This window comes from Chelmon rostratus, chromosome 15 (genome assembly GCF_017976325.1).
Source record: "Chelmon rostratus isolate fCheRos1 chromosome 15, fCheRos1.pri, whole genome shotgun sequence".
Lineage (NCBI taxonomy): Eukaryota > Metazoa > Chordata > Actinopteri > Chaetodontiformes > Chaetodontidae > Chelmon > Chelmon rostratus.
This window is the reverse complement of record NC_055672.1, coordinates 167,982-192,500: the sequence shown is the minus strand read 5'-3', so window position 1 is coordinate 192,500 and position 24,519 is coordinate 167,982. Positions and strand designations below refer to the sequence as shown.

General features: G+C 45.3%; 2 protein-coding genes and 2 non-coding genes across 6 annotated transcripts in view; 3 read left to right on the top strand and 1 right to left on the bottom strand.

Annotated features, from left to right (window-relative positions):
* mipol1 (mirror-image polydactyly 1) overlaps positions 1-12,529 on the bottom strand; it is a 51,373-nt gene extending 38,844 nt beyond the window's left edge. The window contains exons 1-2 of one of the 2 annotated variants that reach the window (XM_041953410.1): positions 12,347-12,529; positions 5,732-5,820 (exon numbers count right to left, since the gene is read on the bottom strand). In XM_041953410.1, coding sequence (XP_041809344.1) covers positions 5,732-5,741 — 10 coding nt within the window. In that variant the 5' untranslated portion in view covers positions 5,742-5,820; positions 12,347-12,529. The remainder of the gene's footprint in view (positions 1-5,731; positions 5,821-12,346) is intronic. The other variant, XM_041953411.1, reaches the window with a different exon arrangement.
* Positions 12,530-16,144: 3,615 nt separating this feature from the next.
* On the top strand, positions 16,145-22,571 carry dkc1 (dyskeratosis congenita 1, dyskerin). 2 transcript variants are annotated; one of them, XM_041953408.1, is made up of 15 exons: positions 16,145-16,175; positions 16,929-16,984; positions 17,063-17,149; positions 18,437-18,528; positions 18,653-18,837; positions 18,973-19,037; positions 19,266-19,392; positions 19,617-19,747; positions 20,019-20,162; positions 20,273-20,393; positions 20,580-20,698; positions 20,801-20,904; positions 21,206-21,248; positions 21,490-21,660; positions 22,316-22,571. In XM_041953408.1, the coding sequence occupies exons 1-15, from the start codon at positions 16,160-16,162 to the stop codon at positions 22,376-22,378; spliced, it is 1,524 nt and encodes a 507-aa protein (XP_041809342.1). In that variant the 5' UTR covers positions 16,145-16,159; the 3' UTR covers positions 22,379-22,571. The 2 variants fall into 2 exon arrangements, with proteins under 2 accessions (XP_041809342.1, XP_041809343.1); XM_041953409.1 differs by having other exon boundaries at positions 16,154-16,175; positions 16,932-16,984.
* Positions 17,917-18,110, top strand: LOC121618995. Its single transcript, XR_006007461.1, has one exon. It is a non-coding gene; the product is annotated as a small nucleolar RNA SNORD17 (small nucleolar RNA).
* LOC121619043 lies at positions 20,422-20,498 on the top strand. The gene has a single exon (XR_006007506.1). It is a non-coding gene; the product is annotated as a small nucleolar RNA SNORD83 (small nucleolar RNA).
* Positions 22,572-24,519: the final 1,948 nt, after the last annotated feature.

The following is a 24,519-nucleotide window of genomic DNA, read 5'->3' as shown; positions in this document are numbered from 1 at the left end:
GAGGCCTCGTCCAGGCATCATCATTCTGTTTCTGAAGAGGATTTCTGACGGTCCGCCACGATCATCACAAAGAGTCCTGAAAAGATGGACTTTAAGACGGATACGAACAAGACGATGGCGCTTCTACTCGTCGACTGAAGCGGGAGCAGGAAACACGGGACTGAACGCTGCCACCACAGAAGAAGACAGAAATAAATAAAGGCCACATATGGGAGGAGATCTGAGTCTGGCTGAACAACTGAATACTGTTTCATATGGTGTGTTTGATCTGGGCAAGAGACACCGACAGATGACGGATTATCAATGAGAGAGAGAGACAGACAGTTTCAAACCAACGCAAACACACGACACTCAACTGAACAATCGACTGCAGGGTGACTCGTTCAAGACCAGCACGGACCGAGGACACCGTGTGGACCGGGAGCTGGACACTAACTGCTCTAACATCTGAGTAAAGATTTTATTTCCCCTTCCCACCACCTCTCTACTCTCAGCTGTTGAAAGACACAGAAATCAAAATAATCATTTAAAAACGTGTGTGTATCCCTTTAAGGAGGCACCCCTCCATCACTGCTCAGCTGGAAACTTGGTTGAGGGACCGTGTCGGTTCCATGAGAACCAGCGAATTCATTCACTGCTGGACTGAAACTGAACTTTCATTATGAAACGTAAGCCTCCCAGACGCATCTATCACTTTTCCAGCCCGGTTCAGATGGCTTGTTGCCATGGAAACCACACTCACATGGATCACTCTTCCTCCAGAGCCACAACTGAAAAAAAGGTGCACTGAACTCGATGAAGTTAACATCGATGTTTATCAGAGCGATGAGTTACAGGAAAGAACTATCGGCTGGCGGCAGGGCGCCTTCAGCGGCCGGCGGCGGGGCGCTGAGCCTCCGGCCTGAGCCGAGCGGACAGGCCAGGTGTCGGTGGGGCCGGCAGCGGCTGGGTGAACCCTCCACATGCACCCAGCCCGGAAGAACGACAGCCAGAATGTTGAGTTTGTTTTGTTTTAGGAGGAGGGGAGATGGGGGCCGCGGGACCGCCGATCGGTCTGGCAGACCGGCCAGCGCCACCACCGGCAGGCACCGGTCTGTGCACCAGAGCCGGTTCCAGATTTAGACCAGAATGAGAAAAAACAGGGCTCGGATAAGCCTGGCACACACCTGACCTGTCTGATCACCTGGAGACAGACGGTCAGTCACTGACAGTGACACACACAGACAGAGAGACAGACAGAGAGACAGACAGACAGACAGACAGACGGACAGACAGACACACACAGACACACACAGACAGACAGACAGAGAGACAGACAGACAGACAAAGAGACAGAGAGACGGACAGACAGACACACAGACACACACACAGACAGACAGACAGAGAGACAGACAGACGGACAGACAGAGAGACAGACAGACGGACACACACAGACACACACACACAGACACACAGACAGACAGACACACACTTGTTTAGTTTTTATTATTCAGACCTTCACAGCCTTCAGCTTTGAGACGTTTGATTGATTGATGAACAGTTTAATTAATCAGAATCACAAAATGCTCGTTTATTATGAGAGTATGATGGTTTGATGAGACTTAATTAATTGGCTATTAAATGTCTTTTAGGTAAATTTAATTTTAATTCTACAATTTGACACAAAATTTGATGCCATTTAAACCATTTTCCCTCCATGTGTAAGATAAGATAAGATAAGATAAGATAAGATAAGATAAGATAAGATAAAACAGACTTTGGGAAAATTTGGGCATTACAGCAGCAGGTATATATATATATATATATATATATATATATATATGTGTGTGTGTGTGTGTGTGTGTGTGTACATAAATAAAATAAAATAAATAAATGTAGAAAAAATATAAAATATAAATATAAAATGATTTTACTGTATGTGTGAATGAATTCAAACATCCTCACCTGACAGCACAAGCAACAGCAAGGTCAAATTTCACCACCACACTGGGCCACTGGGATTGTCTCCCAGGTCTCCCAGGTCTCCCAGTTGCCAATCCACTGCTGAACTACTCAAAGAGAGACCAGGTCTGAAGCAGGCTTGTCGTCTCATGTTCAGACCTACAGCTATCAATCACGCCTCTGTGTTAACGCAGCAGGGTCCTACCAGACAAAACTCAGGGACCCCCAGACAAAGTTCAATCTGGATCACCTTTGGCAACAGCCCAGAGTGACATAATCTGGTTCCACACGGTGTTGGCCAATCAGAAATAAGCACACTCATATTCCAGGTGACCGACTTTATAACATGAACAGTGTAACTCTGCTTTTAACCCATATGTCGTGGAGACGGACGACAATGTGATTGTTGCCGTAGTAACTAATAATGATGGCTGTCAATGATCTCCAGCAGGTATGATCCTCTGTGTTAACATCAAACCTCTCAGACGTTTCACTGCAAACACGGCTGATGAAGCAGAAAGTCAAACTCCAAATATACCAACGTCCTCCAGACCGATTTACACAGGAGATTACAGAGAAGGCACTCCGCCATGCCGGAGGACGTGAGCATCATCGTCTTACCATCAGAGGACAGAGACGTTCCACAGCATGTAACTGAAGGAAGCAGCCGTTCCACACCATGTGGCCGAAGGAACCGAACATTCACACCATGTGGCCCAAGAAACCGAACATTCACACCATGTGGCCCAAGGAACCGAACATTCACGCCATGTGGCCCAAGGAACCGAACATTCACGCCATGTGGCCCAAGGAACCGAACATTCACACCATGTGGCCGAAGGAACCGAACATTCACACCATGTGGCCGAAGGAACCGAACATTCACGCCATGTGGCCGAAGGAACCGAACATTCACGCCATGTGGCCGAAGGAACCGAACATTCACGTCATGTAACTGAAGGAACCGAACATTCACACCATGTGGCCCAAGGAACCGAACATTCACACCATGTGGCCCAAGGAACCGAACATTCACGTCATGTAACTGAAGGAACCGAACATTCACACCATGTGGCCCAAGGAACCGAACATTCACGCCATGTGGCCCAAGGAACCGAACATTCACACCATGTGGCCGAAGGAACCGAACATTCACACCATGTGGCCGAAGGAACCGAACATTCACGCCATGTGGCCCAAGGAACCGAACATTCACGCCATGTGGCCGAAGGAACCGAACATTCACGTCATGTAACTGAAGGAACCGAACATTCACACCATGTGGCCCAAGGAACCGAACATTCACACCATGTGGCCCAAGGAACCGAACATTCACGTCATGTAACTGAAGGAACCGAACATTCACACCATGTGGCCCAAGGAACCGAACATTCACGTCATGTAACTGAAGGAACCGAACATTCACACCATGTGGCCCAAGGAACCGAACATTCACACCACTTAACTTAACTTACATTCAGACTGTTAAACTACACCTTCAGGATAGGATTTTTGTGGGATGGATATTTTCTATGTTTTCATCAGCAGTAGTAGTAGTGGTAATATTATTCACTTATTTAGTATATATATTTGTACAGGGACGAGTATGCAGCATGAACGGACACATACCACAGAATTTATATGCATAGTTATCATCAGATGAGTTCTTAAAATACATAAAACTCAAGAACAACCAACAATCTTTGATCTCCTCTTTATATGTCGCTGCTGGTGAGTTCAGTGTTGATGATCAACTGTGTGAATGACCACAGCTCCACCTAATGGACAAACTGACTCATTACAGCTCCTCACAGATACTTCCTATTGAACTGCTGGTCAGATGGAAGATAACTACTTGAGACTGTCACACCGTGGTGAGGTTTATCTTGTCTTGGGTTTTTTGTCTTGTCATTTCCTGTTTTATTTTGAAGGTCTAACTCTCCTCTCATTTCAGAGCACTTCCCCTTCCTCATGTGTCACCTGTGTGTCTGCCCCGATCACCTGTTGTCTCCACCTGTTCCTCATTACCCTCCACGTGTTAAATAGTCGGTGTCTCCCTTGTCTTGTGCCAGTGTGTCTTTGTCCTTTGGTCGATTCACCCGAGCCTGTCTTTGATCATCGCCACAGAGTTATTGATTACAATTCATTTGTTCCTCTTCGTGTTTTCTGTTGTAAATTCTAGTCTAGTATTTGTTGTTTTGTGTCTTGTTATATTACAGCCGATTTTCAGTCCTCTGTCAGAGTGATCTTTGGTTCGGTTGTATCTTAGAGTCGGTGCTGATCTTCCTCCGTGTTTTAGGAGTGACCTTTTGTTTCATAGATTTGTTAGTAAGTTTCTTAGTTCTTTCATCGCCGTTGGTTTTCTTCCTCCTTTTGGAGCGTTTTTGTTTCTTTATTGTCTTCTCATGGTTTATATTACTAGTCGTCTCATGGTGTAATTTCATGGCCATTCTGAGGTCTCTGGGTCGAAGTACAATAACCCTCATTCAAGTATTGGTACATTACAGCCGTGGCGTTTGTCCAAGAACTACAGATCAAAATGTGTTTCCTAGACAAAGATCTCACTCCCTTTGTAACCTTGAAACACAAACCATGTTCAAACTGTCTGCTTTTGACAGTCATCTTTGTTGAAGTTACTGTATTTCCACTGTTTTCAGAAATAAAGATCCCACAGTCATAGACAAGGTATTAAGGAAGCGTGTCCTTGTCTTTTGTCCACAGCAGCTTTAAATATCAGCCAGTGTTTTGTTCATGTTTAGTCTCATTTTTGTGTCACTACTACTGATAAAAAAGAATAAAATAAGTCGCTAACTGAGAGACAGACGGATGAAGTCAGGTTATGTGATATGATGATGATGATGTTTCACTGCAGAGGCCACACTTTGTGATGTCTGTCGCAGCAGTGATCCCAGCAGCCATCTGTGTTTCACCACAGCGTCCAGTAAGACCAGTGTACCAGCACATCACTGACTTGTGTAGTAATATATGTGAAACTGTATTAGTATTTTACCTGTACACATGTATCACAGTAGCAACGGTAGTATTTTACCTGTACACATGTATCACAGTAGCAACGGTAGTATTTTACCTGTACACATGTATCACAGTAGTAATGGTAGTATTCTACCTGTGCACATGTATCACAGTAGTAATGGTAGTATTTTACCTGTACACATGTATCACAGTAGTAATGGTGGTATTTTACCTGTGTACATGTATCACAGTAGCAACGGTAGTATTTTACCTGTACACATGTATCACAGTAGTAATGGTAGTATTCTACCTGTGCACATGTATCACAGTAGTAATGGTAGTATTTTACCTGTACACATGTATCACATTAGTAATGGTGGTATTTTACCTGTGTACATGTATCACAGTAGTAACGGTAGTATTTTACCTGTGTACATGTATCACAGTAGTAACGGTAGTATTTTACCTGTGTACATGTATCACAGTAGTAATGGTAGTATTTTACCTGTGTACATGTATCACAGTAGTAACGGTAGCATTTTGCCTGTACACATGTATCACAGTAGTAATGGTAGTATTCTACCTGTGCACATGTATCACATTAGTAACAATAGTATTTTACCTGTGTACATGTATCACAGTAGTAACAGTAGTATTTTACCTGTGTACATGTATCACAGTAGTAATGGTAGTATTTTACCTGTGTACATGTATCACAGTAGTAACAGTAGTATTTTGCCTGTACACATGTATCACAGTAGTAATGGTAGTATTTTACCTGTGTACATGTATCACAGTAGTAACGGTAGTATTTTACCTGTGTACATGTCCACCAGAGTGTCCCTCAGCTCCTTGCTGGGTGTCCATGGTGACTGGCTGGCCTCCACTGTCTCTGAACTGGTTTCTCTGAAACATCAAACACAGATTCACATCAGACATCAGCACTGAGTGAGTCTACTGAAGAGTCCAGATCCTGGATCCACTTCTCAGGTCAGACGTCTGTGAAGGTTCTCAGTCACCAATCAAGGCTATCCAAGATGAGACACACACACACAGACACACACACACACACACACACACACACACACACACACACAGACACAGACACAGACACACACACACACACACACACACACACAGACACACACACACAGACACACACACAGACACACACACACACACAGACACACACACACAGACACACACACACACACACACACAGACACACACACGCAGACACAGAGACACACACACACACACACACAGACAGACACAGACACACACACACAGACACACACACACACACACACACACACAGACACAGACACAGACACAGACACACACACACACACACACACACACACAGTTTCCAGTCAGACCAGTACTCAGACTGACTTGTCTGCTGGACATTAATACAGTTCAGCAGAATCAGTGAAACTGAGCTCTGTACAGCTGATCACGTGATCATGTGACCACCATCTGATCACATGATCACCATCTGATCACATGATCACCATCTGATCACATGATCACCATCTGATCACATGATCACCTGCAGGTCACTTGGTTCCTGAAGCTTACTGGCTGTTTAATCTGTACCACACTGTGACATGATCCCCATCATCCAGATTCACAACAGCTGATCAATAATCAGTTTAATCTTCAGTTCATATTATTATTACGTTATTATTATAGTGACTGACTATAATGATGGTTTAGTTTAGTTTAGACAGAATTAACTCATATCTCTGGTTTAGTTGGAAAGATTAACGACAGATTTAACTCATATATCTCTGGTTTAGTTAAAAAGATTAACGACAGATTTAACTCTTACATCTCTGGTTTAGTTGAAAAGATTAAAGACAGATTTAACTCTTATATCTCTGGTTTAGACGGAAAGATTAACGACAGATTTAACTCTTATATCTCTGGTTTAGTTAAAAAGATTAACGACAGGTTTAACTCTTATATCTCTGGTTTAGACGGAAAGATTAACGACAGATTTAACTCATATATCTCTGGTTTAGTTAAAAAGATAAACGACAGATTTAACTCTGACATCTCTGGTTTAGTTGGAAAGATTAACGACAGATTTAACTCTTACATCTCTGGTTTAGTTAAAAAGATTAACGACAGATTTAACTCTTACATCTCTGGTTTAGTTAAAAAGATTGACGACAGATGTAACTCTTATATCTCTGGTTTAGTTAAAAAGATTAACGACAGATTTAACTCTACGACAGATTTAACTCTTATATCTCTGGTTTAGTTAAAAAGATTAACGACAGATTTAACTCTGACATCTCTGGTTTAGACGGAAAGATTAAAGACAGATTTAACTCTGACATCTCTGGTTTAGACGGAAAAATTAAAGACAGATTTAACTCTGACATCTCTGGTTTAGTTGGAAAGATTAACGACAGATTTAACTCTGACATCTCTGGTTTAGACGGAAAGATTAACGACAGATTTAACTCTTATATCTCTGGTTTAGACGGAAAAATTAAAGACAGATTTAACTCTTATATCTCTGGTTTAGATGGAAAGATTAACGACAGATTTAACTCTGACATCTCTGGTTTAGACGGAAAGATTAACGACAGATTTAACTCTTATATCTCTGGTTTAGTTAAAAAGATTAACGACAGATTTAACTCTTATATCTCTGGTTTAGACGGAAAGATGAACGACAGATTTAACTCTTATATCTCTGGTTTAGTTAAAAAGATTAACGACAGATTTAACTCTTACATCTCTGGTTTAGTTGGAAAGATTAACGACAGATTTAACTCTTACATCTCTGGTTTAGTTGGAAAGATTAACGACAGATTGAACTCTTACATCTCTGGTTTAGCTGGAAAGATTAACGACAGATTTAACTCTTACATCTCTGGTTTAGTTGGAAAGATTAACGACAGATTTAACTCTTACATCTCTGGTTTAGTTAAAAAGATTAACGACAGATTTAACTCTTACATCTCTGGTTTAGTTAAAAAGATTAACGACAGATTTAACTCTTACATCTCTGGTTTAGTTAAAAAGATTAACGACAGATTTAACTCTTACATCTCTGGTTTAGTTAAAAAGATTAACGACAGATTGAACTCTTACATCTCTGGTTTAGTTAAAAAGATTAACGACAGATTTAACTCTTACATCTCTGACCTCTCTGACTTGTTGCTCAGTTGTTGCTGCAGGTTGCAGATCTTCTTCTTTGCTCTCTGCAGAGCAAACTGAACATCTTCAGCTCTGCTGCTGAAGCTGCTGGACGCCATGAACACACAACAGAAAAAACACCTGACCTGTCTCCACGACAACCAGCACACTCTACACCACCTCGCAGTACCTCCAGGTCACAAAGATGGAGGGCTGTGATTGGCTGACAACCAGAGACTCTATCAGCTGGTTAAATAATAATGAGCTCACAGCATCAGATGACTCAGGTGAATCGGATGAGTCAGGTGAATCGGATGAGTCAGGTGTGGCATTCAGGGTCTGAGACTTATGTAACTTAATGCATGAATAAACAGTCAGTCTGCCTATTTAGTGGCAGTAACGACTGAAGCTGTGACCGTCTTCAGCTGAGTCACTTTTATTTCACAGGACCAAACTTCATGTCATTTTTGTAACATTAACATTTTAACCATGATCTGATCGGTGACATTTGTGCCATGATATTCTTCAGAAACATCACAGCGACATCACAAATGACTCTCTACCCTGATTGGCTGACAGTATAGAGCAGCCCGACTCATAAATGCTGACGATATCGTTGGTTTCTCTAGTTCCGACATGGCATTGAGGGCTGTTCTGATTGGTTCGTTTGAATCTCCACTTAGTTGTCTATAATAAACCCAGAAGAAGACACAGCGAGGACACCTTTATTGTTTTTTTTGTTTATTATTGAACAAAATAAAATAAATCAGATAATAATCGTTGTCATGGTTTCTGTGTCTCAGCGTCAAGCAGCAGTTTGTCCAGCAGAATGAGGTCCACTCGATGTTTCATCACAAACTGACCGTTCAGGTGGAAGACAGGTATGTCCCACCTGTACCTGTCCAGCCACAAGCTATTCTCTGGAAGACTGATGTCCACCTGCTGCAACACAAACTGTGAAGAGAGAGAGAAAGGTCAGACAGAACGTCAAACATAAAACTGAATATTTTACTTGATCCCTCTGTTTCCACCTCAGCAGTGCCTGGAGGTGAACCGGTACCTGTCCAGCAGCCTGTTCACACTCCGTACTGTCCGTGCTGTCAAGTTCATACGGACTGAGACACATGACTTATTGAAGCTGATGTTTGTCCACACAGACAATTAAACAGGTCAGTGAAGAAGACAACTTCCTGTCTGTTTCACAGGAGAATACGTCATATATCATTTCACTGCTTTCTTTTTCTTTACCTTCTGTTTGAGATAAATAAACACACAAAAAAAACACCTGAGGGATTCTCACTTAAAGGACTAAACACTGCTGACCAGCAGGTGGCGCTCAGGTCACACTGACACGACGAAGAGTTCGTCTGTACTTTAAAGGTTTGAGTGTAAACATGTCTCACCCGGTGTTTGAACGGTTCCAGCATTTCTTTAGCTTCATCACAAAGAGGACATGGATCCTGCAGACAGATTTCCTGTTATTATACTGATTAAATACAGAATGTGTGTCAGCATTTATTATACAGCTGAAACAAACAGCAGATTCTACTGTTAAAACTGAGCAAACTGAACATTACACTGATGATATGAGCTGGGTTTTTAACAAAGAATGAAGTGACTGACTGAAGCTCCTGACTCAGATTCACATCATCAAAGCTACTGACACTTGGCAGGGAACTTCCTTCTAACTTCTAAATAAATGCACCTATAAATTAGTCCAAATGATTTTATTTTTAACAGAAGTAATGACTTGTTACAATTAGCAGATTTATCATGAATTCTAATCAACTGTAAATACTGTAACTAACTCAGAGATTATGCTGACGACATGACAGACAGTCTGCAGGGTTACAGTCAGATACAAGGTTTCATGATGTTACCTTAGTAAACAGAGTGAGAGTGGGTAAAGTGTTGGTAGAGGACAGTCTGCAGGTCAGATACAAGGTTTCATGATGTTACCTTAGTAAACAGAGTGAGAGTGGGTAAAGTGTTGGTAGAGGACAGTCTGTAGGGTTACAGTCAGATACAAGGTTTCATGATGTTACCTTAGTAAACAGAGTGAGAGTGGGTAAAGTGTTGGTAGAGGACAGTCTGCAGGTCAGATACAAGGTTTCATGATGTTACCTTAGTAAACAGAGTGAGAGTGGGTAAAGTGTTGGTAGAGGACAGTCTGCAGGTCAGATACAAGGTTTCATGATGTTACCTTAGTAAACAGAGTGAGAGTGGGTAAAGTGTTGGTAGAGGACAGTGTGCAGGGTCAGATACAAGGTTTCATGATGTTACCTTAGTAAACAGTGAGAGTGGGTAAAGTGTTGGTAGAGGACAGTCTGCAGGGTTACAGTCAGATACAAGGTTTCATGATGTTACCTTAGTAAACAGAGTGAGAGTGGGTAAAGTGTTGGTAGAGGACAGTCGGAGGAGCTGCAGACCTGCAGTTCGCGTCAGAGGAAAAGTCTTCAGGAAAAACATTTGATCTGAGAACACAAACACAAACAGAGCGTTACTGACCTCGACCGTCCACAGCGAACCAGATTATCCGCAGAGCCGGCCAACCAATCACAGAGCAGCAGGGAAGAAACGATGAAATTCGAGCTGATCTGTGGGCACGTCTAAATGTCCTTCATTATCTCCTTGTTTCCTTCGCCTTTCAGTTGCTCCACTGAGGACGTGAGGACTGACGACAGACATCTCATTTTCTGTCCTCTGAAGCTGTGGCAGCTACTGATACACAGGGGAGTCACAGCTAGGCCTCAGCAGAGCCAGAACCTGGTCCCGGCAGAGCCAGAGCCAAGAGCCACAGCCAGGTCCCGGCAGAGCCAGAGCCAGGTCCCGGCAGAGCCACAGCTAGGCCTCAGCAGAGCCAGAGCCAGGTCCCGGCAGAGCCAGAGCCAAGAGCCACAGCCAGGTCCCGGCAGAGCCAGAGCCAAGAGCCACAGCCAGGTCCCGGCAGAGCCAGAGCCAGAGCTGGGTCACATATTTCTAATACATCGCTCTCTGAAAACACAGCATGTCTTACAAGTTCAAACAAAGATATCCCACAAAGACTAAAAACAACGTGATGTTTGGCACAAACTTTCCATCTTCATTGTGCTCAGGATTTTCTCTCCAGTGAGTAATTCCTCCTTCACATCAGCTGGTGGCGCTATCACAACCATGGTGCAAAGAGCCAAAGTCATGCGACAGAATTGTTTGTCTTTGTCGTGCTTTTTGTACTTATAGACGTGTTGTATTTGTTTTCCTTATTAGAAGCTTGTGGACATTTGTAAAGCACAGCGTGGTTGTTAGCGTATCGCAGGTCATTTGGAAGAGTTTTTCATGTCACATTAAAAATGCATCAGCACACAGAAATAAATGTGAAGAAGTATTTAAAGTCAGCTGGCAGGCACACAGGAAACTGTCATGGCTGCCAATTTGTTTGTTTGTTTTTTAAGTTAAAAAAAAATGCTCATTTATGATTATTTTGGTCCCAAATGATGAAATTTGTCAAAATGTAAAGTAAAAAGCACATTTGCTATCTTACAGAGGCAGGTGTTAACTAGCAGTGTGTTTACAGCTCCACGCTGTCCTTTACCTGTAAAGGTAGAGCCACAGACAGTCAGGCCTTGACCTCGTATACTAACGTTTCCCTCCTTCTCTGGCCTCTCGTCCACAAACAGGTTTTTAAAAACACCTTGTAAAGTGCAGAATTTCGGTTTATGTGTATCCGTGTGTACGTGTTAAGCAGAGCATGTGGGAAATGATGTCATCACCTTAGTTCATGCAGGCTTGTTGTTGCTTTGTGTAACGAGCACGCAATAGCGGACTACTGATTAGCTTAGGTTTGGTTAGCGCTGCTAGGCCGTGTGCCAGAAAGATGTTAAATAACTACAAATAAATACAAAACCAGCTCCTATTGTTTGTGGTTTTAAGACTGCTGATGGACGAATCTGACTACACCTGCACCGGTTCTTCTCTGGTATTTGGCGTATTGTTGACTTTATCGCCACCTACTGGACAGGTATACTTATTTGAGTGTTTTGTCATTCCCGTGTGTACGGGAATATTCTGTGAAACAAAAGGTTGTGTGGACAGATTTTTTAATACTGACTAACACTTTCAGTTTTTAGTGACTGCTCCGCTCCTGTAGTGTTTCTGACACTTTCACAACATTATCATTAATGCCTTAAAGCTGACCGGCTAGCTGACCTGCTAGCTGACCTGCTAGCTGACCTGCTAGCTGACGTTACATTAACTGTCGTCACCAGTTTTACAGACCCAAACCCACAAGAAAACTCACCGAGTCCCGCTGAGCAGCCCCGGTTTTCTCCCCGCTGATTTCTTCTCGTTCCGGTGTTTTTATTACAGTTTCTGTTAAAGTTTGATGGAAGTTTGGAGCCGACGACAAACACCAAACACTGCCTGTTACGATGGAAGTAAGACTCTTATTCCTCTTCTTCTGCTGCTGCTGCAGACTCTGCTTCTTCTTCTTCTTCTTCTTCTTCAGGTTTTAAAGGCGCTTTGCAAACCAGCTTAAGTGTATTACTGCCACCTACTGGACTGGAGTATGAGGCTGTCAACTGGCGGAGAAAAAATAAGGCAAACAAAAAACTTTATTCTCTGTTATTCCTGTCGCTGTTAAGCAGTTAATTGGAAGACTGTATTATTTTTTTACTGTTTTCCAACATTTAGTGCTATTAGTTCTCTTCTTTCTTCATCATACCTGTTGCTGTCTCTTAGTACATGTTTAACAGTTTTTGGTGTATTACAGTTTGTACATAGTCCAGCATGGTGGTAACCTGTTCACCCATCGTATAGGCTGTTTGATTTCGACCTGTCCTATTGTCAGACAGGTAATCACCATCTCTTCCTCTGGGCTTCTGTTCTGTTTTCCACCTACACTGACGTATAGACTTACAAGGCTGCAGCAGCTCCACACCTGGGCATGTCAGACCACATCTCAGTGAAACTCATTCCTGCCTACAAGCCTCTGGCCTGCAGAACAAAGCCGACCACCAGGACAGTACAGATATGGACTGAGGAGGCCTCCTCTGCACTTCAGGACTGCTTTGAGCTCACAGACTGGACTGTGTTCAGAGAAGAGTCAGACCTGGAGGAGTACACATCATCTGTATTGTCCTATGTTCAGTTCTGCACTGATGCTGTCCTCCCAGTCAAGACCATCACAGTGTTTCCCAACCAGAAACCATGGCTGGACAGCACAGTGCGGTCCCTGCTGAAAGCCCGGGATACTGCCTACAGATCTGGAGACAGGCTGGCTTATAGCAGGGCTCGAGCAGAGCTGAAGAAAGGAATCAAGCAGGCCAAGCTCCAGTACAAAAACAAAACTGAAGATCACTTCAATAACAACCCCCAGAACATGTGGAGAGGCATCAGAACCATGACGGACTACAAGCCTAACACTCAGCTCGCCAGCCACGACCCCGCCCTGCCTGACACCTTAAACAGCTTCTTTGCCCGCTTCGACACATCAGGCAGCAGAGAAGTCGCACATCTACCCCGGCTGGAGGAGCAGCACCAGCCCCTCGTCCTGCAGCAGCACCAGGTGTCATCCACCCTGAGGAGGATCAACACCCGCAGAGCTGCAGGACCGGATAAGGTGTCAGGCAAGACTTTGAGGACATGCGCTGACCAGCTAGCAGGAGTGTTCCTGGACATTTTCAACCTGTCCCTGCAGCTGTCTACGGTTCCTGAGTGCCTCAAGTCCTCCACCATCACTCCGGTACCGAAGAAGACATCCATCACCTGCCTGAATGACTACCGGCCTGTTGCACTGACCCCGGTAATCATGAAGTGCTTTGAGCGGATTATTCTCAGGTACATCAGAGGCTTCATCCCCTCGGACCCAGACAGCCTTCAGTTCGCCTACAGAGGGAATCGGTCCACAGAGGATGCTGTCTCCATCACCCTGCACACAGCCCTGACCCACCTGCAGCAGCCCAACACCTACGTCAGGATGCTATTTGTAGACTTTAGCTCAGCTTTTAACACCGTCATCCCAGACAAGCTGGCGCTGAAGCCACACGCAGTGGGTCTGCCTGCGTCTCTGTGCCGCTGGTGGAGCGTGTGGACAACATCATGTTCCTGGGCCTCCACATCACATCTGACCTCTCCTGGTCCATGAACACCTCCCGCCTGGTGAAGAAGGCACAACAAAGGCTCTTCTTCCTCAGGAAACTGAGACGGGCTGGACTCTCCTCTCGGTTGGTCGTCAGCTTCTACAGGACCAGAACTGAAAGCATCCTCTGCCTCAGTGTGACAGTGTGGTATGGCAGCTGCACGGCACAGGAGAGGAAACAACTGGCACGGGGGGTTAAAACTGCACAGGGCATTGTGGGCCGCCCCCTCCCTGACCTAGACTCTATATATGAAGGCCGGGTCAGGAAGAGGGCGAGATCCATCGCCACAGACCCCAGCCATCCGGGCCACAGACTGTTTGTACCGCCTCCATCAGGAACATCCACACCCCCACCAACAGACTGAGGGACAGCTTCTTCCCCAGAGCTGTCAGAGCTATCACCCCCAGCAGCCCCCCCACTGGAGTGAGAGACTGTGAGGACTGTGAACCACTGCACACTGCACTTAACACCTCCACCCCCACCTGCACCTTCTGTGTACTTTTAGGTACACACACACTGAACTAACTGGTCAGCCATTTTGCACTGTATACATTTTAGTATATTTTATACTGCTGGTGTATTTTTTACTGCCGGTATATTTTACTGTTTATTGTTCTAGTATATTCTTATGGCCTTAGTATATTTTCATTTCTAGTATATTTTTATCTGCATGTTAGTTTTGTTTATTCTAGTGTCTTTATTTTATTATTACTTTCTTATATTTCTTATTGTTTCTAACATGGGGGGTTGCAGTACAAATTTCATTGACATGCTCAGCTCAGTGATGATAAAGACGATCTTGAATCTTGTAAAGATGTCTTCCTCCGTCACTTCAGTCTAAGTGTTCATGTTAAGTTTTGCACATATAGTCATTGATAATCATTTTGACTTGTTTTACTTGACGGTATTAAATATAAATTAACTCCAGTTTCAATAATTGTTGAGCTTATATGTCTGCTAATACTGAAGGAATAATAATGATAAACAGATGTATTGTTGCTTTCCACAGACTCTAAGGATGATTTGTGAGTTTAATAGAGCAGCAGAGTCAGAGTGACGAGCTTTTGCTTTATTAACTTTATTTGAACGAGCTGGAGAACCGGTCGGTCATCATGGACTTTGTGGACGTGTGTGAGCGAACCACCTGTGCTGGAACACCAGTAAGACGAAGGAGATGGGGGTTGACTTCAGGAGGAGGACAGCACCACACTCACCAGTGAACATCCAGGGGGAGGACATTGAGACAGTGAACAGCTTCAGGTACCTGGGTGTTCACCTCAACAATAAACTGGACTGGTTCCACAACACCAACACCCTGTACAAGAGGGGCCAGAGTCCCTCCCCCTCCTGAGGAGACTGAGGTCCTTCAGAGTGCTCAGACCCCTGCTCAGGACTTTTTCTGACTCTGTGGCAGCCTCTGCTATCCTCTACGCTGTCGTCTGCTGGGCCCCGGGCAGCACAGAGCGGGACAGGAAGAGACTGAACAAGCTGGTCAGGGGGGCCGGCTGTGTCCTGGGCTGCCCGCTGGACTCTGTGGAGGGGGTGTGAGATTAATAAAGTCTCATCTATCTATTCTTTCATACACTTGTTTCTCCTGCTTGAAGAGGACCCTAACTCTCTCTTAACTTCACAATATCGTGCTTGAAGCTCTTTGTTTTTATTTCTGCATGAACTCACTTCAGAGTTGATTTTTATTTGTTATGCTGTCTTCTGTTTTATTCTCTTTATTTATTTTTCGGTGTCTCTCTGTTATCTTTGCTGTCCGTAATAATTTGATTTTCTGGGCGGAGGATTAATAAAGTTTTATCTGGACTGTGTGATGAAGAAAACATCTGACCCAGAGGCACCCGGTACTAGCCAATCAGGGTCAGAGCAGGGCGGGGCATAGCTTAGCCGTCCTTAAAAAAAAAAAAAAAAAACACGGTGGCGGAAGAAGAAAGTCGCGCTGCGCGCGCTCACTCTTTCAGTTCAAGATGGCGGACGCAGAGGGTGAGTGTGCTGCAGGTCTCCTGGAGACACGTTACCGTTCATTACTCGCGTTACCGTTCATTATTCGCGTTGTTTGAAGTGAGACCGTGTCGGTGAGCCCGGTTCAAGTTGTTCCTGCTTCTGTTCGCCACCGACAAAAAAGTCTAAAATCTGTCCGTGCTCTCACTTCGACCTGTGGCTGCGTGTGTTCAGCCCCGACACGGTGTCTCCGGGGCGGCCTGCGGGTCTCTGGATCACCGTCAGCCCCGCAGGACTGGCGGTGCATGTCCCTGCCCCGCACGGCCCCTGCAGGACCGCGTTGTCGACTCAGATTGATAAAATGTGAGATTCGTTCAGTTCGTGGATGTCTGTGAGCTACAGATGTCTGTGAGCTACAGACGTCTGGAAGCTACAGACGCAGTGAAGGAGCTTCAGCTGTCCAACAAGTCTCCAACTGTTATTGATGATTGAATCTGAGCGGCTTCACGTATCGATCTCAGCCGGTCTACCGTGGCCTGTTTCATGGTTTACTTTGATCAGGTCAGACCGGCCTGTTAGCTCTGGATGTTAGCTTGGTGCTAACCACCACGTGTTGTGTGAGAGGCCACGTGGGCTGCTCCTGTCGCCTCGTTAGTCGTGTGAAGGTGAAACAGTAGAAACCTTTAGTGTGTGAACAGCAGCAGAGCTTCAACACATCTGAAATGAACCCACCTCGACACGTCTGAGCTCGTTTTATTTGGTTTCTGCTGATTGAAGTCTTTGATTGTGCTTCAGCAGCGTCCGTGAAGAAGAAGAAGAAGACGAAGAAAGTCAGCGAAGAAGAAGTTGGGGTGAGTGTGACCTTCCACCAGCTGATGTTCACTTTATTCTCTTGTGAATGAAGTTAGACGGTTCCTTTTGTTTTACAGGAGATTCAACAGAGCGGAGACTTCTTCATCAAACCGGAGTCTAAGGTGGCCTCTCTGGACACGTCACAGTGGCCTCTGTTGTTAAAGGTAACACACCTGGGTTTACCTGTCGCATGTGGTCATGTATTATCTGGAGTAGACTGTTAACAGCTTGACTTCATGAGGACTCACTTCTGTGTCGAGTCATTTTCAGGAACAAATGAGTCCAACGGCGTTAACGTAGTTGTGATTTTGACTTTCAACATGAACTCAAAGTTTCTGTTACAGTTTAACCAGTAAGTCACTGGTCACTGGACAGCGTCTCCCAGTCTCCCCCAGTATGTTTGTCCACACGTCAGTGTCTCAGTGAGTGATGGAGGCAGCTGTGAAGCAGGCTGTAGTTTAATCCCTCCACACCATCAGTGTTTTCCACTGGAAGGGTTTGGTTTCACCGTTGACAGATGTTATATTGATCGCTCTGTTCAAAGCCGCCAGACTCCATTAAAAACAAACAGAGTCATCAGCAGATTCAGAAACCCTGCTTTAGTCAGCATTGATCAGGTGAAGCGAGTCGTTTCATAGCTTTGGTTTGACGGCCGCCCAGCCGTCAGTGGACTCTCGTGGTTAACTAACAGTTAATCTTTTAAACGCCAGTGAAACAGAATAAATGTGATGTTCGTTCTACAGTTAGATCGATTTTCATCAGAAACTGGTTGAATCGAGTGTTTGGTCAAATCATGTGATTTGTACAATAAGTTTTAATGGAAAAACAAACCTTCAGTACGAGCGGCTCGTGGTCATGTGATAAAATGTCAACAGGTCTGAAACAAAGACCGGACTCTGAGTCTGAGTGACCGTCGTTTCCCCGCCGTCATGTGAAGTGATGAATCTGTTTATCCATTCTCTGAGCGGTCGTCTCGTCGCAGTCTCCGCCTCTGCTCCCGTTCTGGGGGCGGGGCCTCTCCGCCGCGGTGCCGTCGTCCCGGCGTTCTGCCGGGCGATGACGTGGATCGCGTGGAGAGAACGGCTCGGCGCGTCCGCTGCAAAGACGATCACATGTTCTGATCACATGACTCTGCGATGGGAACAAATAATCTGTAAACATGTAAATAATAATCAGACGTGAGCACAAAGTGAGCGACGTGTGTATCTGCTCATAAAGCTGAGGAGCGATAACAAAGTTAACATTGAAATAGATTAATACCTTCACATGATAAAGTTGGTCCTTCAGTAATAAACAGATTTCAGAGCAGTCGATGAACTTCAGACAGCCAGGATGGAGATAACACAGCATACCTCCAAAATAAGAGCCTGGCTTTGTGCTGCTGTGACTTCCTGTTGGTCCTTTTCATGCAGGAAGTGACCAAACTGCATGTTTAAATTTGTCTCCTGCAGAATTTCGATAAACTCAACATCCGGACGGCTCATTACACTCCTCTACCACACGGCAGCAACCCTCTGAAGAGGAGCATCCAGGACTATGTCAGGTAACTTCAGATAAATGATCACAACATGTGGGGTTATGTCAGACCTTCAGATAACATGTTAACACGCCCACAGACACCTGCAGCTGATAATGTTTTCCCCTTCCTGTTTCCTGCCTCTTGACAGGTCAGGCTTCATCAACCTGGACAAACCGGCGAACCCGTCATCTCACGAGGTCGTGGCGTGGATCAGGAGGATCCTGCGGGTGGAGAAGACGGGTCACAGCGGGACACTCGACCCGAAGGTCACGGGCTGTCTGATCGTCTGTGTGGATCGAGCCACGCGATTGGTCAAGTCCCAGCAGAGTGCCGGTACGCAGATGACGGCGTCCCGTTTGTTGTTCCTGTCAGAATGGAAGAGAGCGAATGTCTCTGCCCGGCTGGCAGGCGCGTGAGCACAGTAAAACCCAGCGGCCCCCCTCACTACTCTCTGTGTGTGTGTTGCAGGTAAGGAGTATGTGGGGATCGTTCGGCTGCACAATGCGATAGAGAGCGAACACGCTCTGGCTCGGGTAAGTCTGACAGCTAAACTGAAGGAGCTCCGTTTGTTCATTAGAAGTCGTCTGAATGTTTATGTCCTAACGAGGAAATCAGCTGGAACAAGAAGTCACTTTACTTTCAGTGTACAGTCGAACTGGTCAGAAACGTGGTGACGGCGGATGTTTTCCTGAGATTGTTCAGCTCTGTTTGCTCGATTGGCTGCCTGTGCCTGTCATGTGACCGTCGCCGACTGTCCGCAGGCACTGGAGACGCTCACCGGCGCCCTGTTCCAGCGGCCGCCGCTGATCGCCGCCGTGAAACGTCAACTTAGAGTCCGAACCATCTACGAGAGCAAACTGATCGAATACGACCCTGAGAGGAGGCTGGGTAAGATCGTTTATGATCAATACACACCAGATAATCGTTTCATCAGTGTTTTCTCAGGTGAGGTTAAATCACCTGTTAACAGCTTCTGGATTGTTTACCTGCCGATCCGTTAATCAGTTAGTGGTTTCCAGTCATGTCTGGAAACAGTTTAAGACGACTTATTATTTAGCTGTTTCATGGCGGGTCGTGACTCATCGCTGATGTCACATGATTGTGTGTTGCAGGTATATTCTGGGTGAGCTGCGAGGCAGGAACCTACATTCGGACACTGTGTGTCCACCTGGGTCTGATGCTTGGGGTCGGAGGTCAGATGCAGGAACTAAGAAGAGTCCGGTCCGGAGTGCTGGGAGAAAAGGTGGGCATCACTTCCTGTTCACCTGTGACCTCACGCAGGGGTCAGGTTCAAAGTGTTGAGTTCAGTCCTGCTGCTCAGTGCAGGTCTGCTAATTCAACTTTGGAACAGAAACGTGCAGCAGAGTCACACATGACATCATCTGTAGAGTCTGTGGAGCCTCAGTGCTGCTGACATCATAACGACGTCACTCCACGCCTGTGACGTCACTCCACACCTGTGACATCACTCCACGCCTGTGACATCTCATCACATGCATGACGTCTTTTTTTAGGACCACATGGTGACGATGCACGACGTCCTGGACGCACAGTGGCAGCTGGATCACAACAAAGATGAGTCGTACCTGAGGAGGGTGATCTTCCCTCTGGAGAAGCTGCTGGTGTCTCACAAACGGCTGGTGATGAAGGACAGTGCGGTGAGTCTTCCTCCGGTCCAGTTCATTAGGAACAGCAGCTCTAAGATGGCACGCTGAGTGTATTCTACAGTCCAAGCACACCTGAGTTACTCAGACTGTTGGGTCTCCAGGTGAACGCCATCTGCTATGGGGCAAAGATCATGCTGCCAGGTGTCCTCAGGTATGAAGATGGCATCGAGCTGAACCAGGACATCGTCGTCATAACAACCAAGGGCGAGGCCATCTGCACAGGTGAGACTGTGTGAGTGCTGCAGGTGAAGCCACATGATGAACTGAGTAGCGTCAGTAGCCTGCGGGCTGTGATGACCTGCTATCTATCACCCTTTTCTGATGGCTTCAGAGTGTTTGGAGTCGTTCAGGTTATTGATTAACGAGTCAGATTAATAATTGATTATTAATGAAGCTGTTGTCCTCCAGCTGTTGCTCTGATGACGACAGCTGTGATCTCCACATGTGATCACGGTGTTGTGGCGAAGATAAAGAGGGTGATCATGGAGAGAGACACGTATCCACGGAAGTGGGGTCTGGGACCGAAGGTAAGCCTCAACTTATTGATCACCTGTGATCAATAAAAGTTTTTTTTTTTTTTTCAAGTATTTTGTTGTCCAGGCTCAGAATTAACGACATTGTTGAATCAGGCGAGTCAGAAGAAGATGATGATTCAGAAAGGACTCCTCGACAAACACGGCAAACCCAACGGCAGCACGCCGGACGACTGGAAGAGCCAATACGTCGACTACAGGTACGCTCACCTGAGGGTTGGGGGGTGGTTACAGGACAGGTGATGAACAGGCTGCAGACAGTTATCCCTCACCGAGCTGACGTGCTCTCTGAGGGAGTCAGTCTGCTACAGAAACCTTCAGGGTCGAGTGTCTCTGCTCTGCCGTTTGCTGAGCTGCAGCTCACCTGAAAACAGTGATGTCATCATGCTGACCTCAGCAGTGACGTCTGACGGTGGTGACATCACAGCGCTGTGCATGTTCAGCTTCAATGACATAAAACATCCTCAAACCTTCATTAAAAAGTTTTATTTCAATTGACAGCGTCTCCCAGGCAACGGAGGAGTCATGTGACCCGTCGGCAAAGGTGAGCTCATCTTATCAGGGGACCAATCACAGTTCGACTCTGCCGGTTCAGACTGCTTATGTGCAGAAACCAGTTCAGGTTTTCAGCTGAAGAACTGTTAAATAGAAACTTAAGACAAAGATATAAAACTGTTACTGATGATCAGTATTAATGATCAGGACACTGGAGGCGGGGCCACAGGTCAAATCTCTGTGATCAGTAAGGCGAGGAGTCTCTGACCTTTGACCTCTGTGCTCTGCAGAGGAAGAGGGGAGTGACGGACAGCGACGGTGAAGCTACGGCACCCAGCACGCCGTCTGCAGACGATGTGAAGAAAGAAAAGAAGAAGAAGAAAAAAGAGAAGAGGCAGAAACTGGAGGAGGCGGGGCCTGAGGAGGCGGGGCCTGAGGAGGGGGCGGAGCCTGAAACAGAGGTGAGTTTGATTAATAGAAGGTGTGGATGAAGCCTGCTGGTCTGAAAAGTGAAGCCAGTGTGGAAGTGCCTTCAACCTTCCGTCTCCACTGACGACGTTCATGAAATAAAGTTTATTTGTTGAGCGCCTTCATACAGGATTTACAAAATGACATGAACACAAAGAAAAGACAGAATGGACAAAAAACAGTAAAATCAGATGGAGAGTAGAGCCCAGCTGATAATGAGTGACAGTTAGATGGAGAAGCATCACGTAACACGAGATGGAAAAACCTGAATATTAAAGTTAAAATGACAGAAAGCCTAAAATCCTACATTAACAGAGCGGTGCAGCAGTATGAGGCAAAGCTTCAGGCCTCAGAGCTGCTTCAGCTCAGATCAGCTTTGGTACAAATACTGAGCAGGCTGCTTCCTGGTTCCTGCAGGTAGTTTGTTTGAGGTGTGGAAACCTCCAGTCAACCAGATGATCAGTGTTCCTGAAGGCAGTCAGTGAACGAGTTAGCGTCGTAGCTTGGTGCTAGTCCAGTCGTTTCTTTCACTGATCTGAGTCAGTTTGTTCAGACTGCTGAAACACTTTGGACCTGATGGTTTTTCTTCATGATGCAGCGAGCTGAACATCTCGTTTTAACGTTTTAAATCTTTAATGTGTGATCCAGGTTGAAAGTACCAAGAAGAAGAAAAAGAAGAAGAAACAGAAAGATGAGGAGACGTCAGAGTGACGACAGATCAACAGGAGGACTCCGCCCACCACACCTGTCTGAATGCAAAGCATTGTGGGAGTTTAAGAATGGACTGCATGAATGCAGGGAGAAGAGGATGTTTGTTTTTTATATATATACTTTTTTCAGCTGTAAATACCCGAACAGGAAGCCTGTTTGTAATTTCAAAATAAAGGTAAAGGTGTTTTCTGTATCTTCATCACAGATCAGTTTATTATGAAAGCAGCAGGAAAACATTGACTGACAGATAACAGGACACGTCTCACTCTTATCACGGTCGACGTCTTCGTTGTGCTGACAGACGATGATTCAGTCACCAGTAATGAGTCCAGGTTAAATCCTTCTGTGCTCACCTGAACGAGGCGCTTTCACTACAGCTCCTCTGGTCCCACACCTTTAAACTGACACTTCATCACAAAGCTGCAGCAGCTGGATCATCTCCCGCTCGACGCTCCTCCATCAGATTTCCATAAAAGTCTGTAAATATTCAGCAGGCAGCACCAGACGTCTCACTGGCCTTCAGGCTTTGCTTCAAACTCCAGAGCATCAACACATAACTGGTGAATTCTGTCTGCTGGGTTTGAGGCACATGTGTTTGTGGCGCCCCCTACAGGTCAGGCTGTCAATGCTTCAGTAGACCTGTTCCCAACCACGGCCTGAAGACCTAAAGATGATTTTATTGATGCCGTGCTTCAATTGTTTCAATAGCAAGAACAAAGAGAACAAATCACTGAAAATAGCCTCTATAGTGATTTTGTATAATATGAAAGCGTGTGAAGAATATTGTGATGTCTCGATTACACATGAGCAAAACATGACTAATACACACCCAGATTTCTGATGACTGGACAAATGTTTTTCCACCATTTTTAATAAAACTATCTCAGCTAAAAACCAACAAGTTAATTTCACATTAATGTTAAAAATGAAACATGGCGGATGTTTGTGGTCCAGGAGGCTTCTTTGTTGAGCATTGAGCTGCACGTGTGTGTCCAATATCAAAAGTCGGGACACCTCAAGAGATTTGAGCTCTTAGATAACTTTAAACAAAGTCCCTGACTTTAATTAGCTTGTTGGGTCGCTGGCTTGTTCCTCAAACTGTTCCAGTAATCAGCAGCCAGGGTCTCTGAGCAGCTGAACATTAAAACACCTGATGTCCACAAAGCAGAGGACTGTAAGAAGACTGCAGCCAGTGGACGGAGAAAAACATTTCACTGAAGAATAAATGAAATCAAATACCAACAAATTCTGCAACCAAGCATCACAGTTTGTAAAAAAGCTGCAGATGAAAAGAGGACGGCTCCTACAACAAGATAATGATCCTAAACACACCCCAGAATCCACGATGGACCGGGCTGAAGCTTCAGCAGTGGCCCTCACAGCCCCCCAACCTCAACACTGACAGTCTGTGGATATACCTCCAAACTGCAGAACATCAAGACTCCCCCAGATAGGCCCGTTAGCAGAGACGTCTTTAATCTCCAGGACGTGAAACACCGTCAGACACCTGCTCTATAAATGCTGCAGGTTCAGGGTCAACACAGGAGGTGGGCGGGTTGGACTCAGTGACGGTCTGCAGAGCTCAGTTCATGTGAAACAGGTGGATTTACCCATGATTCCATCTGTTTCACAGGGTTTACTGAGCTCCTCTGTGTTAACACCTGCTGTAATGCTGCCTCTGATTCAGGTTAGTTTGTTACTGAGGAGCGATGCTGGGTCTTCACAGTTTGGTGTAGAGAACTGTGGACAGGTGGGGGCGCTGCTGAGCAGCTGGTCAATAGTAGAGAATTATATTCTGGAGTTTCCATCCTGGAAAAGTAATCCTGTCTAGCTTTGTCATAGACGTCATGTCTTCTTTGTATATCACAGTGAACTGTGAGTCCAGTCTTCCTCCACTCCTCTTCCTCTCATTAACACGGCTGTTGTTTAACCACGGGGGGGTTCAGTCAGTCGGCCTCTTTAACCTTTAGTGGAGCAGCAGTATTTAAATCAGACGACACGGTGTTGAAATGTTCCACCATGTCATTTACAGAGTGTCACAGCTCCAACGATCTCAGTATACAGAACTTTTCCTTCTTCTTATCGTCAAATAATCGTCTTTGAACCAGAAACTTCCTTTCAGTGTCACTTCAACAAACACA